Genomic DNA, 18201 nt, shown 5'->3' with positions numbered 1-18201 from the left:
TGTCATTCTCTTTTCTTAATTTGTCCTGCTAGCTGATTCAATATTTTCTTTGTGACTTGATAGTTGAGTTGTTGAGATTAAGAACATCACTCCCTCATCAAACCAGTGATAGACATGCTGAAAGAAAAGAGAGAGAGAGAGACGCGCCTGGGTATCGCAGCTGTAAAAAAATAAAAATAAAATAAAAATAAAAAAGACGTGTCGGAATAGCGGTATCAAAAAGTGTCGGACTACCGGCATGTCTAGATAGAGGGATGTCGTAATAGCGGGATGTCTAAATAGTGACATGTCGGAATAGCGGGATGTCTGAATCGCGGGCGGACCCCTGCTGCTACAATCGTCGTGCTAATGTCGCATTAAACGAAAAAGCTAACAAGCTTACGGGAGAGAGATTTGTCCCATTTTTTGTACGTCTGCTGCTATAGGCCAACTACTATGGGCTGTGTGGGCCTAAAGCCCAATAGCCTGAAGCCTTCCTCCTGTACTGGTGTCAGCTTTGGGGACCAGGTGGCTCTTCCAAGACGTCCTCGGACCCGGGTCAAGGTAAGTGACCGCGGCTTGTCATGTCTTCTTTGGCTCATGTTTGTGTGCTTGCTGATACTGCTGTTTGTTGAACATTTTCTGCTGTGATGCTGATTTCACATTTTTGGTTGTTGTTTTGTTGTTTGATGTCAGGCTGCTGTAAGTGGTTGCTTGTGTTGTGTCAAACAGTGCTGCTTATCCATGGTGTAACTTATGACATTTAATGGGTAGACATTGTTTACTTCCACCCATTATGATTTAATTGTGATTTTATGTAGATTTTTATCATGCAGTTATGGTGGATGATTGTTGTTGTTATGTTCATCTTGGTTTTATTGCTGCACATAAAGTAGATTGCTGTTGGATTTCCTCTTCCCAGATTCATTTCATGGTGTGCAGGCCTACAGTATAGTGTCTTGCAGGGAAGCAGCATCGCAGCAGCTGGTGCGTGTGGCCTGTATGAAGCAGATTTTAAATCATGGCTGGCGTTATAGGCTCTCTATCTACTGTTGCTTTCAGTGGGAAGTTTTTAATCATCTCTCCCCAATCTGTGCCGTGCTGATCATTGCCGTATGTTTGTGGAGAGACATGAAGCCTGTGCCTAGGTGCCAAATATTTTCTCTGTACAGACTTTGTACACACATAATAAATTGTTGCATGTGACAAGCATCCTTGAGGAAGACACTGAATCCAAATACGCTCATTTATTGTATGTCACTGGGGATGTAGGCTAAGTGTCAGCCAGATGCCTACAATTTAATGTTCTCTGGTTATGCTATAAACAGATAATATCCACTGTATAATCTTTGGATTGTGGGAGGCCTCTCGTTTGTCAGTGCTATAGAAACATACCGTATGTGAGATTTATGTGGATTTTACTTTTTCCAAGTTACAGATGGGTATGAAGTCATTTGGCAAAGGACAATAAATACAGTATAGCGCCTATAGTCAAGTCCAATTTCACGTCCACACAAACCTCTTAATTACTGCTGATAGGGTCATAAGGGCCATCTTCTATTCCAAGAAAAACAGTGAAACTACTGGGAGACTTTGCCAAAGATTTTCAACACTTTTCCCAAGAAAAGTCTTTAGAGCAACAATTTCGCAATGTATACCAACATCTTTCCCATACCGTTGTACCACGCATCACAGATATCAATCATTTTGGATGGATCGTAGCATGTGGGACTGGAAGACTAGCCGGACAAGTTCAAGAAGAAACCCAAATAATAGAAACAAATCGATGCGACACACAATTGCTTCTGACTCATTACAATTTGTGAGCATGTATTACAACATTTCCTTTTGTCTGGTTTCCACAAGGACCACACTGCTAGCCCCCCCCCCCCAATCCAAATTTAGCTCTGAAATGTTAAATGGAGATGCCCATTTAATATCACTATGATGGCAGAGAATTCTTGCAATGCCACTCCTGTTATTTGTACAGACTTCAACTGGATCACACATCATGGGGGACAAAGGGGATATTATTATATGACAGATATGAAGATCAGCAAAGTTTTAATAGGCCTAATCTATTCCGTGTACAGCCAGCCATCATACTGTCTGTTTAAAGATTCAGAGATACATTTTGTGATGTTTTTTTTTTTTTTTTGCTATCCGAACTGCATCATCCAATCCAGTCACAGTTCTGGGAAATATACTAAAGAATTAAGTGATATTGAATTGACTGAACTTCACTGTAAAACACTAACCTGGTTGGTGGCATTATCTTTATCCTATACACCATGAATCAGTAGCTGTACGCTGGAAGTGAATGGAAGACCTCTAATGAAAGTGACAGAGGGTGGATCAACAAGGTTTAATATAGAACCAGTAAGGTATTTTAGGACCTACATTTCCAAGGTGAAAATACCTCCCTAGACACACACACCAGGACACTGTAGTACCAAACACTGAATGACCTAAAGATTGACTTGGATGTAGAGATGTGGCCTGCCCTCATTCATGGTATCCATAATGGATATAAGAATATGCTACTATTTGTTGCCTCTATACCTACAGTACATCTGAGAAGTAAAATCTAATCTTATAATGTCTGATTTCATGTAAATATGACATTTACCCTCAGCTGGTCCACAGTACAGATCAGTGCAGACCCAATGTGGATTTAGCATTTAAGATTGAATTTCACATTGCACAGGAATAGTTAGTGCTCTGCTTCATTACACTCAGAAGAACTGGGGAAAAGAAATATGAATTTTTGAAGGCTGGAGCACCACAGGCCCAGGTCGGCCCACGCTGTGTGTGAACAGCTCTCACCTTCCTAATCTTTAAGAAAAACACAGCCAGCATACTCTTCATTTACATTCAAAACAGGCTCTTTTGTTTGCAATTAACTTTTGACTTGTGAACGTTTGACATGGCGTGTCATTTGGCCTTGTTCAAAGCACTTTACTTTGGCTCTCCTCCTCATTACGTGGACTTGAAACAATTTGTTGACTCTCAACATCCACAGCTTGTTGTCAGATTCATTTAGATCCATAAACCCCTCTGTGGATTATGTCTCCAATGGCCCTAACATGATGTCTGGCTGCATTACCAGATGCTGAAAACTCCAAATTCAGGGGGCCGTAGCTACTTCACTGCTCTTTTTGCAACGTCTTGGCCTGGTTTCATGAAATACTTCACTTCTTACAAACCAGCCAGAGCTAGTGAATATATGCACAAAGGACTGAAAGCACGGTTGCATAAGCTTACATTGTAAAAGTGTTCTGTCACAATACGATGATAGAAGAAACCAAGACCAAGTGATGAGAAAAGCTCCGCACACAACTGGGATACAAAAGTGTAATGACAGATCTGAACATGGCTACAGGACCTCACAGAACTTTAATAAGCAGGAACATTGCGTTTTAATAATTACTGTACGCAGTAATTAGACTCGTCAGCTTTCATGTCTCGCTGTTCACATCAGTTAGGATGGATGAAAATGTTTCAGCATACAGATGTTTTGTGACACCGTAGTTAATGATAATAGCTAACAGAGTCTACAGCCCTGCTTTCAGAAAGTGGTCATTAGTGGGGGAGGTGTTGTTTTGGAGTACTGCTGACACAGTATGTAGGATTTGGACGGGGGGGGGGGACTTATCAGACATCCAATCACCTCATTGCAGTTTGTACTGCAGCACAGGAATTTACAACTTGGGGGAGGCATTCAAATCAAAAAGTAATCTACATTGAATGCTTTCATGTCTTTGATTGGCCGATGCTTCAACTTTTTTTTTTGTCCCTAAGGCCTGACTTAAATGACTCATGGGGGGATTGTGTGTTTTATGCGGCACCGTTGTCTGTCTGAACAGCTGCACGATGGTGTCAGTAAAAATGGAAAACATAGACAAAAAGAACCAGAGGTAGAAAGTTTTCTATAAGGCAACACAAGCAGAATGTGTCAAAAACCAGTCACAGACATTCACATATGCAGGAGGACACTGCGTGAAAACCGTCTTTCCACATGATGAAGCTTCATTTTTCTTGTTGGTGGTGCGTCCTTTCAGAATCCAGTGCCGCAGCGTGCTGCCACTTTAACTGACAGTTACTTGTCTTGCTTGTTGTCCTGCTTCTGATTCCTTTCGTTTCACAGTGCGGTTATCTGGCCTTAATCGATAAAGACGTTTTTGTTAGTCCGTGAAGAGTTGCGTTAATTAGAAGCAAACAGTCTTTTGTATTTTAAATGATTTGTTGCAGTACCATACGACCACCGCCTTTCATTAAAATGATAGTGTCAGTGTCTTTATCTCTCTGTCTTCAGGCCAGATGTTGCTATCAGTTGGAGCTGAGTCTTGCTCACACAGTCTTATCATACTATAACACAGATGCATCTCTGCATCAAACAATGGTGCATTTACAACAGAATAATATAATATTCAGCCATTTTGTATCAAAGATTCGAAGCTCAACAAATTGATCTTAATAAAACAACACACAGTCAGTATAACTGGGCCTAATTTCCAGTTAAGCATCATCCAATAGCGGTCTGTGAAGTCTCTGCTCCAGGAAAGTGTCAAAGGAATTGACAGCCAGAGGTATTACAGTTAAGAGATCATATCTCATAATAAGATGCAGTCATTAGCGCAGGTTAATGAGTCAGTGGTGGCCGTGATTGGTCACGTCTCCTTATTAAGTGATGTCCAGCCAATCAGGTCGCTTGTGGGGTTTGCAAGTGTGAACGTCCACCACGTCCTCGCAGTCTTTGCACTCCACGGCGCAGCACCACTTGAATTTGCACTCGCACTTGGTTACGTGTTTGACTCGCATAGTGTCGTAGCCCCGCCCACAGCACATGACCTCGCAGCCATCCGTGCCTCTCGACGACTTGTTACACACTCTGCCCGCTGTTCCCAAGGAGCCTGTAAAGAGATGAAAAGAGTAAATAGCTTTGGCATGATGGTATCCACTTGAAAACAGCAAAGGGTTCAATTTACTTTTTTCAATACAGATAGGCTACATTGTGTAGGACAGTGGTCTTCAATGTTTTTCAGGCCAGGGACCCCATAACTGATGGACAGATGGAGCAGGGACCCCCCTAGATATATAGTTTATATAAAATTTGGTATTATATTAAACTGGGCCTCAGCCCACATACCTCGTTATTGTGCTGTCACTACTAAGTTCTGACATAATCATATAAATATATAATAGAATAAATCCAGTTAAATAACTGATAAAGTAATTTATTGTATAGACTATAATGACTAGATAACTTGATAGATAATTTATGAATAAGGGGTGGGAGTAAATAAGTTTTACTTCTTCCCACTCCTTTTCGGATATGAAAAAAACAAACAAACAAACAAACAAAAAAATCAAATTATCTTTATTTTCAATTTATTTTATTTTATTTTTTTGTTCATATGTTATCTTTGCAAAGTTTTTATTTGTTTTGTCTGTCCATTTCTGTATTATGTTTTATTTCTTTTAACATGTCCGAAATAAACTTAAACTTAAACTTAAACTTATACAGGTACAGTGAGTAGGGGGCCGTGCCACTGCCATTTATGAACAGACCTTACTGTATGCCAATATCAACAATGTTTGTCAACTGCATGATAATCACAAGCTATTTAAATGTACATGTACGTTTTTATTGGTAACATTATGTGGAAATGAAAAAAATTTAAAAATTGTCTAATCAACCATAAATTTTGCAGTACCTCTGCGGAAAGACCTCTGGTGAAGGACGTAAAGTGTGGGGAATATTGACCTTCCAGTTTATTGGAAAACTGATTTTTTAATTTTCTTTTTTTCATGTTAACAGTGAATAAGATGAACTGTGAATTCAGTCCTATTCTTACCTTGGCATAAACAACTAAACCAAATTGGATAATGGATACAGAAAGTGATACAGTATGACAAATTTTTAAATGCTAATGAAAAGTAATGATGTTCTACTTCCAGTAGGGTCAACGTGGTCTACTGTGATCCAGAGTGAAATACCTAACCTTTGATGGATTGCAAGATTTTGAATAGATGTTAACAATGGCTAGAGGATGACTCCAAATGACTTTGCTGGTTTGCAGAAATTTCATATTTTGCCACCACAAGGTTGATATTTATGAATTTTGAATAAAATGTCAACTGTAACATACTGGTAGCTGTAATTCGAGGCAGATATTCTTGTTCCTTCTGATGAGATGATTCCCTGACTTTTCATGTAGTGTCCTCATCATGTCAAGTGAGTGTTTACAATATTTTGGTTTCTTTGGCACTTCTTGCATAACCACTTACACATGACTAAGGACTTGTTAGAGAAAACGTGCTTATGTACAGAACAGTATCAGATGCTCCAGATGCTATATCTTCCACTGTATTGACTAGCTACTTGCTCATATTGTCTACTGTATAGTGTTTGTTATAAAAAACAGCAGGTTTCTGGTGCTGGGAACAGGTTGAGGAGAGCTGCGTTCTCAGGGCCATAATACCAAAACAATGAGCTGAAAGACGCAACAACACCCTGTAGAGCTGAGTCGGATTGCAGAGGGTGATAATTCTCTATGGCTTTTAAGCCTTTCACATTTCCATTAGATACCTGATATATTGTTAACAGAAATTCATATTAAAGCTATAGAACAAATTGCCTTGTTGTTTACAACTACTTCCGGGTAGAAAACCAGCATGAGAACAATAGAGATGGACGAGAGTTTCGCTATGTACAGTATATTTTCATTTTTACTATTTATGTGTGCACATTTTTGTAATTAGTCATGGTTATCATACATTAGCCGGGCTAACGGTTACGTGTTTAACTTAACAACTCAGTACTGAACTTAATAACTCGGTGACTCAATAAATGGTCCATAAAAAAATATTTTCTCCAGTGGATATCTTAGTTACAGCATGACTGAGCTAACTTTAGTTTCATGTCGTGTCAGACAACAGGAGGGTTTTAACAGCTGACGTCCTGATGTTAGCTTAGCTACCGCCGTTAGCTGTCCCTGTCAGCTGAGCCACTGATGCTTAGACACCGTGATTCCCCCAAATTGAATAAATAGGCCTACCACACATAGCAACACAAAACACACACAGAAATAGTAATGTTTCTTCAATCATTTCAGATTTGTCTAAACAGTGATAGGGCGTGAAAAATATCTAAACTCTCGTTCGTTACTACTGTTCTCATTCAAATTACGTGCTGGTTTTCTACCCGGAAGTAGTTGTAAACAACAAGGCGATTCGGTCTATAAAGGAGTAAGAGCTCACTGCTATTTTTAAGGTAGGGATGACATGTACCTCTCCTGTCTGTAACTCTATAAGGTGGCTACATATTAGTTGTCCTTGTCACGTATCAGCTCAACCTAATTACATTATGTGATGACAGAACCCTCAGTGATGGCATACAGTAGGTGTCTCGAACAGCAAATGTTGGCACAGTTAGTTGACCACCACTGAAACACCGGTGGTGATTTTGATGCTGAAAACTGAAACTGGTTTTCCAAAGTGAAACATCATTTTTCCCACACTCTCAGCAGGGTTTAGCCTTCCAGACACGCTTACAGAATAGTCTCAGACCCAAACACAAAGGTGTCCATGTACTCAGGTGTAAAAATCTAAGCCTAAGATCAGATACCACGTCTAATAACAGAGCATCCATGAGGTAAAGAGAAAAAGGATAAGAGGAGATATTCCCCTCAGGCTATTGGGAGTGGAGCTTAATACTGACCAAAGGAGGGATTTGAAAAATAAGCCTGCATGTATCCTTAGGCTGTGAATTTTTATACAATAGAGATTAGTTGTGAGGAGGGTCACTGAACACACCTCTATTAGCCCTCAGTTGTCAACCTGCAACCAAGTTAACAGCAGGGAGGTTTGGGAGAATCTTTTGTACCGTCATGTCTCCCGCACTATGATATCTTACCTAACCTATTAACAGTGAGTTAGTGAGCTGCTTCACGCTCTATTGAAGAGGCTGGATTGGAGGAGAGGGACAGAGCTTAACAAGGCAAAGCAAACACTAGGAATTAAAGGGGATGTTAAAGGTCAAATCATTGAACTTTAAGCTGTGAAGGAATGCAAGCCTCCAGTAGACAATCTCTGATTCATTGGTTTTGTGAAACTGACATGGTATCAGCCAACAATATACTTTTAAGTGAAAATTAGAGAGTTGGTGTTGCATTTGGTATCTGACTGAAAACTTTTTTTTTTTTTTAAACAAAGCTCAAGTGTAAAATTCAAAATGTAGCCTATACCATTACCAATAATGTTTTGCATGTGAATGTGTTATGAAATATTTAAGTTTTCATATAAAAAAAAACAACTATGGTTCTAATAACCGCTTTTTTAGGAAGTCAGTATCATGACATCAAGTTGGTTGGATGCCCAAAGTTTTTTTGTTTTTTTTTGTCAGATGCTCAAAGTGTTTCAACCCTAGCACTTCTTGCTCAGGAATAGAGCAATCTAATAGAGAAGTCTGTAACTAAAATGAGTCCTGCGCAGTAGCTGCTTCCTATCAAGAGAACTTTGTTCATGTTATTCTGTAGCAGAATGAACACTTTATAATCTGAATGAGTGTTAAAGTTCACAAATGTCCAGGCTATATTGAAGGGATGGGTCAGAGTTTTATAGTGATGATGAGATGAACTGCCCCTTTGAGATCATTGCAGTTCAAAATTGAAAAAGCCCAGAGGTCAGAATGCTTTGCTTATAATCAGACAGGCATGCATGCTTTCTATTATACTTTTTAGTATCATACTTTTTCCTGTTTTATTTTATGTACACAGTACACTCAGAGTAATACACCTTGCAGGCAGCTTCAAAATGTTCTAAAAACCCAGTCCATTATCCTGCTTCAACCCTTCACTCACCTGCTGCACGGTCCATGAGACAGTAATCTGGCGAGTTCTCGACGTACACTAACTTATTCTTGATGCTTCCCTTGAAGTCCTTGTCAGCCACCATAAAACCGGTCCCGTCCTGGTTCATGGTCACCTCGATGGCTTTGTTGTACTTCTTGCGGAGGTAGTCTCCAGTTCGCCTGAAGTCAGACATGGCCTGCCAGCAGGTTCTCAGAGAACAGGAGCCACTGACCCCGTGACACTTGCACTCCAGCTTCATAAAGCGCTTCACTGCCTAGAGCAGAAGTCAAAGGTGATGGGGTGTTAAGCCTATGATGTAGCCCGTGGCACGATGTAGGTGTGATCAGCCCTGCTACTGCTAGCATAGTCATTCTCTACAGTGCTTTCAGAAAAGTGTTCAGGCCTCTTTATTTTTTTTTCACTTTTTTTATTACGGTGCAGCTTTATGCTACCTGTGGTAAATTCAATTGGCTGGGCATGATTTGGAAAGACACACATAAAAGGTCTCACAGATGACAATGCATATTAGAGCAAAAAGCAAGTGACTGCTCAGGAACAGTATTGTGTTGAGGCACCAATCTGGGGACGGCCAAAAAATGATTATTCTGCAGCGAAGGTTCCCAACACACCGTGAACTTCATATTTCTAAAATCAAAGTCTCGACCTTTTGGACTGTTTGAAGTAGACCTTGAATGCAGCCAGGGTGTTTTTGTTGTCTTCCCCAGATCTGTGCCTTGATCTTGCCAAGTGTGGACCTGTCTTCATGTCCCATCAGTTGAATCTACCACAGGTGGAGTACGGTATCTTTGACTTTGATTTTTTTTTTACTATAATCTGGACAGAACAGGATATTTATATGCATTTTTGATCAGTTCCGGTGAGCTATGTCATTACATTCTGATGAACAAACAACTAACTTATAAAACTTGCAGACTAGGGATGTCACAATTACTTGTTTTCACAATTAATCGCGGTATTAAACGCCACAATTAATTGATCGCAAAGATTCCTAAATACTGTCACTTTCCTAAAAAAGATTATGTATGAACCGTGTCGGCAGATGTGCGCCAAAGTAAAGGTAAATGCACAGATACTGGTCCATTTACCATTGAATTGGTAGGAATTTAAATGCTGTCATTTGTAATAATAATAAAAAAGATTAAAATTAACTTAAACATTTGGTATCGATGACAATTAATGACTTGAATATTTCAAATACTTCCCCTGGTGGATTAATAATTGGTCATATTTTAATATATTTTATAATTAGTCATGTATATTTTCACTATATTTGATTTTACACATTAATAATGTTGTGAAATTAAGTAATGCATAATAACCATGATAATCATAATACCATGATTATTTCTCTGACGATAATCGTACCAAAAAAATCTATTATCGTGACATCCCTATTGCAGACTGATTTTAACAAGCACGTCTCTAAGCTGCAACACAGAGCAGTGCTAAAACTCAGGACTCCACATGAAAGCTGTACTCACCATCCGACCACACCGGTTGTTGTGCAGGTTCATCAGCGCAGGGGCGTCTCTTCCCTCCCGAGCGTCTACGAATTCTTGGGTAAAATTAATGCCGAACTTGATGTTGTCGCTGCATCCACCCCATTCAAAATTCCCCCGGTCGTCGCTGGCTCGCCCACGCTTGTGGCCGCAGTTGCAGATCTTCAGCTCCCCCTGACTGCAGGCCCTGGTGATGGCGTAGACCACTCCTGCTGAGGAGATGGCGTATACGAACGCCGCCTCACGGCTGCCTGGGTGCACAGGAACGCAAAGTGTTGCAGTTATAACAGATGATACATTGCTATAGAAAATAAGGTAGTTTTAGTACTGCTTTTATTTAGTGTACAATAGCAACGCAGCTGGTATTGCTACTATTTTTGGTAAGATTCAAGCTGTTCTTTTAGTGCCTAAGTTCACTGTGTTACTGCTCAGTAAAGCAGCCACTCCTAAACGTATTCCAGACAGCAGGAGCAAAGAAATCAGTCCATTTATGGTGGATGGTCCAGACAGATGTAACAGCATATCAGCTATAACATCACAGCTCAGTCGACTCTCCTTTCACCTTTTAATTTGCACAGATGGCAGCTTTCTCAGTCACTGGGCTGTGTTTTCATTTCAGACAAGAGGAGATTTTGGGGGTTATTTGGTCTGGCATTCCCACCCACCTCCTGTCCTCATTCCTGCTCACGCAATGAAGCAGAACACAGGCGATATGTCAGGGAGTAAAGCTTTGTCTAGCTGCCAGAAACATCTACCCAAATATTTACATCTCCTATTACTGTTTATACATCACCAGTGTGGATCTCTCGATCTGCTACTTGTTTTCAGAGAACAACCACTTTCCCAATCTTCCCTCATTCTGCAGAAGGTTAAAAAAAAAAGAAAGAAAGAAGAAGATGCACTTTCTCTTTCTGTTTGTATTCTGGGGCAGAGTTAATTTAAAAATACACCTATTAATTCTGTGCTTATCTGGTATGGGTGGGGAGACATTTACGAGGATGATGAACTGGAGCGTGGCTGACATAAACAACCGTGGTCACGCAGAACCACACAGACAGAAATACCAGTCACACATGTGCAGACTCACTTCGCTGCATCACCCTGCCAAACACACTGTGGTCCCGGTCCAGCGTGCTGCAGTTCCAGCGGTGATGTCTGAACTGGTGCTGGCACTCTTTGATCCACTCTTTGGCTCCCTCTCCGATGGACTGCATCAGTTCGGGGTGTTCCTGGCAGAGCTGCTTCTGCTTGTCCGCCAGGCCAGGAATGTGGTTGCAGATCACCCGGGCCCCCAGCGCCCCGATGTACCTGCACACACAAAATACAACCAACACAGTGATGATAGTGATGAGTTCAAGGGGCACCATTTTTACACCATTACAACATGAAAAAGTCTACCTCTGTTTCTGTGAAGTTGTTTAAAAGGATACGCCAACATTTTTTTTCCTGTCTTGCCTCACTCCCGAGTCCATGACAAGCAGATAGACACCATCCTTTCGACTGTGCGTGCAGTAACAAGGGAGATAGAGGCAGAGCTGGCGCACCGCTAATTAGCTTAGCTCAAACGCTGGAAGTGCATAGGTAGCATTAGCCTGCCTCCACCTAAAGTCATCAGAGAAACTCTTCAGCAACTCTAAACGGAAACCGGCGGCCTATCTTTGTCTCAGAGCCAACAAAACTCTCCGGTCAAAACGGAGGGTTCAAGCAAAGACGGTTTATTTTGGTTCAAGCTAGCTACATCAAAGGTAGGTTAGCTTCCTATTTCAAAGTAAAAGCACAAATGCTATCGTCATGGTTTTCTGTATGTAAAGGGCAACGGGTGTTTTATTTTGTGAAAGTAACCGGAAGTGCGTTGGACACAACGGCTAGCTTGAGTAGCGCTGAATTCGTCCAAACAAAATTGTAAACAGCTGGTATTTAGACAAATTAACGACACACTGCTGATCTAAACGGCTACTTCCTTGCCTAAAAATGTTTGAAATGTCGATAAAGTGGTAGATTTACAGAGTTTAGAGCTAAAATGAAATCAGCTTTCGGCTTGGGTAGGAGGCAGGCTACACTCACATGCACTTCCAGCGTTTGAGCTACATGTAGCCTACTGTAAGCTAATTAGTGGTGCACCAGCTCTGCTCCCATCTCCCTTGTTACTGCACGCACAGTCGAAAGGATGGTGTCTATCTGCTGGTCATGGACTCGGGAGTGAGGCAAGACAGGAAAAAAAATCTTGGCATATCCCTGAAATCGCATTTTTCTTTGTTAAAACGTGTAGGCTATATTGGTGTTGGACCTCAGTGGAAACTTGCCTGAAAATCTGGAGTTTGAAAGTGGCTGAGTTTTTTCGTATGAGTTCTTTGTTTAAGACAGAGTAGCTTGTGAGGCTGCACACCGTAAATTACCAGATTTTGACTCTGCTCCTGTGTTGACGTCACCACAGGAGCCTGCTTTCATAAACCCACCTCTCTTCCACCACCCCGACTTCCGCGGTTCCGCCATTACTTGTTGTTTTATTTCCCACTGTAGCGCTGTTATTTCGTCACTTTATTAAGTTTAAATATTTTTTCATGTGAGAAAGTAAGGGTTTAGATCCCCAGTGTGCGGTTAGTTTATCCAAATGACGGTTGTAGTTTGCTCCGACGTTGGGAGAAGTGAAGCTCCACCAGAGGAGCGGCTCCTCAGCAACCCGTCTGCAGAGCTCGTTAACCGGCCAAACTACGTCATCATGCCGGGGGAGGAGACGATCGCTAATTAACTTACCCGCAGGTTTGTAGAGGTTTGCTGCCGGCTGGTTAAATTCTTTTTAGGAGATATATGTTGGTCTCATTGATGAAGTCTAATAATTGTGGCAGTCATATTAGTTTGTTTGAATGAAAAGTGAAGCTTCACACAGAGCAGCAGCTCTGCCCCGGGGCTCTATAGCCTACGAACAGAAATCACCACATTTGCATCAATAAATACATGTTTTACAATGAACCGATTAAATTTAGTTTTATTTTATATAACATGGTTACGGTACACGGCAGAGAGCAGCATAGTTTGCGGTTTTCAATACTGCAATTCCTGCATGTAGCCTACTGGGCCAGCCACCATTCCGGCTCTGTCCTTCCTGCATCCAATCAATGCGCGCCTCATTACATATTACTGTAATAGGCTACAATGAACTTGCGCTTACTCCCACGAGAGAAAGTTGCCGTATGAAAAAGTGTCAGAACAAGCTCTATGTTTGATTTTTCTTTTTTTTCCTTTCTTTTTTTAAATTTCTGATAAGTTTTAAGAATTGATTCAAAGCAATTCAAGGGGGACTGGATACGTAAAAAAAAATAGGTGATGACTCCTTTAATGTCTTCTGTGGCTTTGGAGGTCTGAGAAAATAACCCTTGATGATGTCATCAGGGTTATCTCAGCCTTCTGCGACATTCACATGTCAGCCAAATAGATACAATGGGGGAAATCTTCCATAATTCCAGCATGGGGCCTTCACACATTGTTACACAATGGTTACCCCCCTCAGCTAACTATGTGGTCACACCAATTAGCCAAAAAGTAGTGTTTCATTGCATTTACACTTCAGACCACACACAACCCAACTGTGTGAAACTCACTCCTAGTGATTTGAATCTATTGCATTAGCATTTTCTTTTCAATTTTGTGTTGGCATTAATGCTAATGTGTTGTCACCGCGCGCCTTGTCTCTTCTCTAGTTCTTTTCACAAATGGGAGATGTCATGGTTACACCTGGTTACACTTCTCAATATCAAAATTAAAAGAGAGAGGCTGATGTGATGTTTTTGCACTTAGCTGCAGTCAGACTTTAACAACTGGGGACATGGAGCGAGAAAGACATGGTGTTGCACAATTGTTAATGGTTGGATGCAGCATTTTTTATGCATTCAAAATTAAAGCCCCTGTACAGACTTTTCATTTGGTGTTGATTTTGGCGGCCCCTGTGGACGAAAGCGGCGGAATGAAGACTGCATCTCCCACTGTCATGAAGACGTTTGTCTGGCCGGTGTGTGTAGATTTGTTTTGGAAACGTCAGAAAGAAGACGGGACATGCTTTTTTTTTTTAGCAGCATAACGTATCTTAGACTATTTAGAAATAACGTATCTTCACACTGATGGGCTCATTTGCTGTTGTAGGTAACAGAGACACATCAGCAGAAACCAGAGACTTTTGCGTATCCAGTTAAAAGCTCCTTGCAGGGGCTTTAAGTAAAAAGTAAGGATATGACTGTGACCAAGAAGTAGAAAGAGTGGTTTGAGACATTTACTCTTATCCATACAAAACGCTTATAAGATAAAGATGGTGGCAGGTTAATTTTGCTGTCGGTTCTGACAGCTGTTTCCAGTGTTTATGCTGCAGTAAGTTGTCTGCTTGCTGGTGGCAGCAACATATTTGGTGTATGGTGAGTGGTAGCCTATTAATCCTCTTATCTAACACTTAAAGATAAGCATAATGGTTAGTTTAAAGAGTTGACACATACAAAGCAGTTAAACATTTCACTAAAGTGTTTGATTTGTCCTTCACGTTTAAAGGGACAACGAGGAGTTTTGGAAAACAAAGTGTTTTCACACTACATTTCCCATGAGCCTCCGCGTGCACAGTGAAATCCTTAGACCAGCACAAGACGGACAAAAGCGAAAGCATTTGCCAAGAATGTTTTCATTAATCAAGAATGAAAGTCAGAGGTTCGAAGATGATCAGATTCCGTCGTAGTTGCGACCATAAACAGCGATCCGGCGGCGTTATTCCCATGACCCGCCGGGCAGCGTCCGGGACAGAGACTAGGAAATGCTGGGCGAGTCAACCACTAAATAATAATGTCAAAATAACTATAAAGACAAAACAATATATTTATAGAAAATGGACCCATTAACAAGTGTGGGTAATGTAGATTCATCCACATGAGACTATTTTATAACCAAAAGCAAACTCCTCCGGGTCTCTTTAAAGTATAGGTCCACTGGCTATTGGTCATTTTTCTTCACATCCATAACCCCTCCTCTACTTGAGATTTGAACATTCAGGATGTAGAAGAGATTATTAAATTCCTCACGTTCAGTGAATAACACCTCGCTCCCTCTGATAGGCCCTTTGCTTCCTGCTCTATTCAGACATAATCCCTGACTTTGTAGCAACTCTTAAAAGGACGGATCACATGCTGGTGGTATTGTGACACTAGGGGAGGGGGCCCTCTTATCAGCAGGACATGATGACAGTCATCTACAGTACAAGTGACCGCTCAAACTTCAGGCCTCACAGCCTCACAGATCAACCATATGATGGTGCAGCCCCCACTCCCCCCCTTGCCTCCCACTCACTCTCTCTAAGCCTGCACGCTCCATTCTCCATCCGGATATCATTATAGTCCCTAATCGTGGCCACATTTGTGTCGCCTGGCCACCGAGACAGAAACAGACGGAGCAGGTAGTTTCCACTCCCGTTATGGCCGTCCCTGTCCCATTCTAACCGCGACTATCTGCCTGAGCAGTAAAGCAAAGCAGAAGCACTACTTGTGTTTATTGTGTGTCGTACATACCGGCTGTGCCAAAAGACCCCTGACTGTCTCCAAGAGGACACACAGAGAGAAAGGGGAGAGAGGGAAGGGGGTCTTGTACAGCATGACACACGGTGCTCATCTAAATTATCGCAACAGTTAAAAATAGGCCCTAACAACACAAATGTATTAATCATCTGGACACAAAGCTTCCAAGCCTCTGTACTCGTGCAGCTCATTCACTCTCTCTGGCATTTCTCAGCGATTTAATCACAATGAATTTGCATAAAGGATTACACAAAGGCAAATGGGATAACATATGCTTTTGGCTCTCTTGGGAAATTAACATTCATAACATTATTTACAAAGGATGCGTTTTTAATCTAAATCATCTGTAAAACGGAGGCTAATTCAATTATTGTCCTGCATCCCACAAAGGATGAAGAAAACCTCAAATTAGAAGGGCTTCACTGCACTTAAATGTGAAATGTGCACCAAATGCAGTGGTAAGTAGGACCTGACACACAACAATTATTTCAGGTGGGTGAGATTAGGGAGGGGGGTGCTAACTGTCCTCCCTGAATGTTTTTTTTTTCTTTTTACCCTCTGGGCGTTTAAAACCTCAAGAGAAATCATCAAGGGGCATTTATTCATGCACCAGTGCCTACACCTGCCACTTACTTTGGGCGATGGATGGATAGGGGAGACCCCCGCACCCAGACCAGCACCATTAATCTTCATAAGCGCATGACATGCATTGCTGTGCTGTGCTGAACATCTCACTTCACACATCAGCATTGATGTGTTTGGAGAAAAAAAGAAAACATTATGTCAGCAGTTATCCCCCCCAAAAAAATAAAAAAATAAAAAATAAATTCCAGTGCACAGGCAAAGTACGATAAAGATGGAGATGAAAAGTGCAAAACTGCCTCAAAAGGTGTGATGGGGTAAAAGTGCAAGAGACTGGTCTGAAGTTTCAAATGAACTTCATCAAAGATGGAGCTTTTTTTTGCCCCTAATAAATCATAAATCTCCATCTTTGTAGCAAGAAATTATTCCAATTGAGTGTCAAGACACAGCAGAGTGAGGACAGATAAAATAATGTGTTTATAAGTGCATGAAGCCGAATTAAGTTATTCACTTTTGTCTGTAAATTTCAGGTTATGTGTTCATCTTAAGTTTCTTTTGCAGCACTTGCATCAATACTTGACATATTTTACTTTGAATCAAAACAGACTGAAACATCAAGACCTCACTCACCACCATGATGAATCCACTCTTGGTGTGAAAATGAGCAGCAGAAGAATAAAAATGAAGTATATCTTAGAGATGGGTTTGGAGTGATGTTGTATTCTTGTTCCATGTCTGATCCCCATAGCCCTGCTGCTGTCTGATACGCCTCCAGATCTCATCAGACAAAACATGTTCCTGCGTTTCATGTGTTGGCAAACGCTGCACGATCAGGTGTGAAAGTCCTGGATGACTGTCTTCCGTCCATCACTGAGGAATGAAAAAACCTTCCCATGAAGCAAAAGTTCTCTTAAACTCCATCAGTCATCTCTTAATCTGATAACGCCGCGCAGAGTTTCTCTCAGTACATCCATTATCTCCACCGGCGTCGGAGATTGTTTCTAAAGAGTTTGCTGGATGAGTCCTCTCCGCCTCAGATGGTTTTTTTTTTTTTTAAACAGGCTTAGTATGAGCGTTAAAATCACCTTTTCTCCTCAGCTGTTGCGCACCGAGTTGAAAGTCAGTGGCGCTGCAGGAAGTTGTAACGCACAGAATTAAGACAAGAGGTGAAAGTGGGAAAAAGTCGCCGGCACCGGATGAGTCGAGAGGACGAAGCATTTCCGAGGATGAGACTGACACTGTGCGCACCTTTCCTCCTGAAGCCGGAATAAAGATGCGCCCCGAAGCACGCAGCGGCGCTGCGCTCCGGTGCGTCAGCTGTCCGTGACCCTACCCCCACCAAGCCCTTTGTCAGAAAATTATAAACAGCGGTATGTAGACGTACAGACAGCAGGACAGGAGCTGTGTATATTTAGTTTGATGGAAAGTAATCCCTGCCAGTTTCAAATCAGCGCATTCACCCCTTTAACACCAAAGAGCAATAGCTGTCCAATAATACTCCTTTGATAATGACAGTATAATGAGAGTTCAGACTGCCTCCATTACCATACATTGCGCAACTGTAACAATCATTAATTCATGAACAGAAAATTAATCTGCAACTATTTTGATAATGTCTTAGGTCAGTAGTTTCTCAAGTTTGTAACATTTTGTGACTTTACTCTGAGCAAATATTAAATATGAGGAATGGATTTGTGGCTTTGTCACACATGATAGGAATCT

The 18201-nt window shown here is 41.3% G+C and overlaps 1 protein-coding gene across 1 annotated transcript; it reads right to left on the bottom strand.

Moving 5' to 3' along the window:
- Nucleotides 1-1382: 1382 nt before the first annotated feature.
- Nucleotides 1383-17723, bottom strand: LOC146988048 (protein Wnt-2b-A-like). The gene is made up of 5 exons (XM_085777673.1): nt 17110-17723; nt 11442-11662; nt 10337-10605; nt 8844-9108; nt 1383-4892 (listed from the first exon to the last, which is right to left on the bottom strand). The coding sequence occupies exons 1-5, from the start codon at nt 17286-17288 to the stop codon at nt 4663-4665; spliced, it is 1164 nt and encodes a 387-aa protein (XP_085633799.1). The 5' UTR covers nt 17289-17723; the 3' UTR covers nt 1383-4662.
- Between the last annotated feature and the right edge of the window lie 478 nt (nt 17724-18201).

This window comes from Trachurus japonicus, chromosome 5, assembly GCF_045865225.1.
Source record: "Trachurus japonicus isolate A0001 chromosome 5, Traja_1.0".
Taxonomy (NCBI): Eukaryota; Metazoa; Chordata; class Actinopteri; order Carangiformes; family Carangidae; genus Trachurus; species Trachurus japonicus.
Note: the sequence above shows the minus strand (reverse complement) of the source record. Positions and strands in the feature narration are given on the sequence as shown.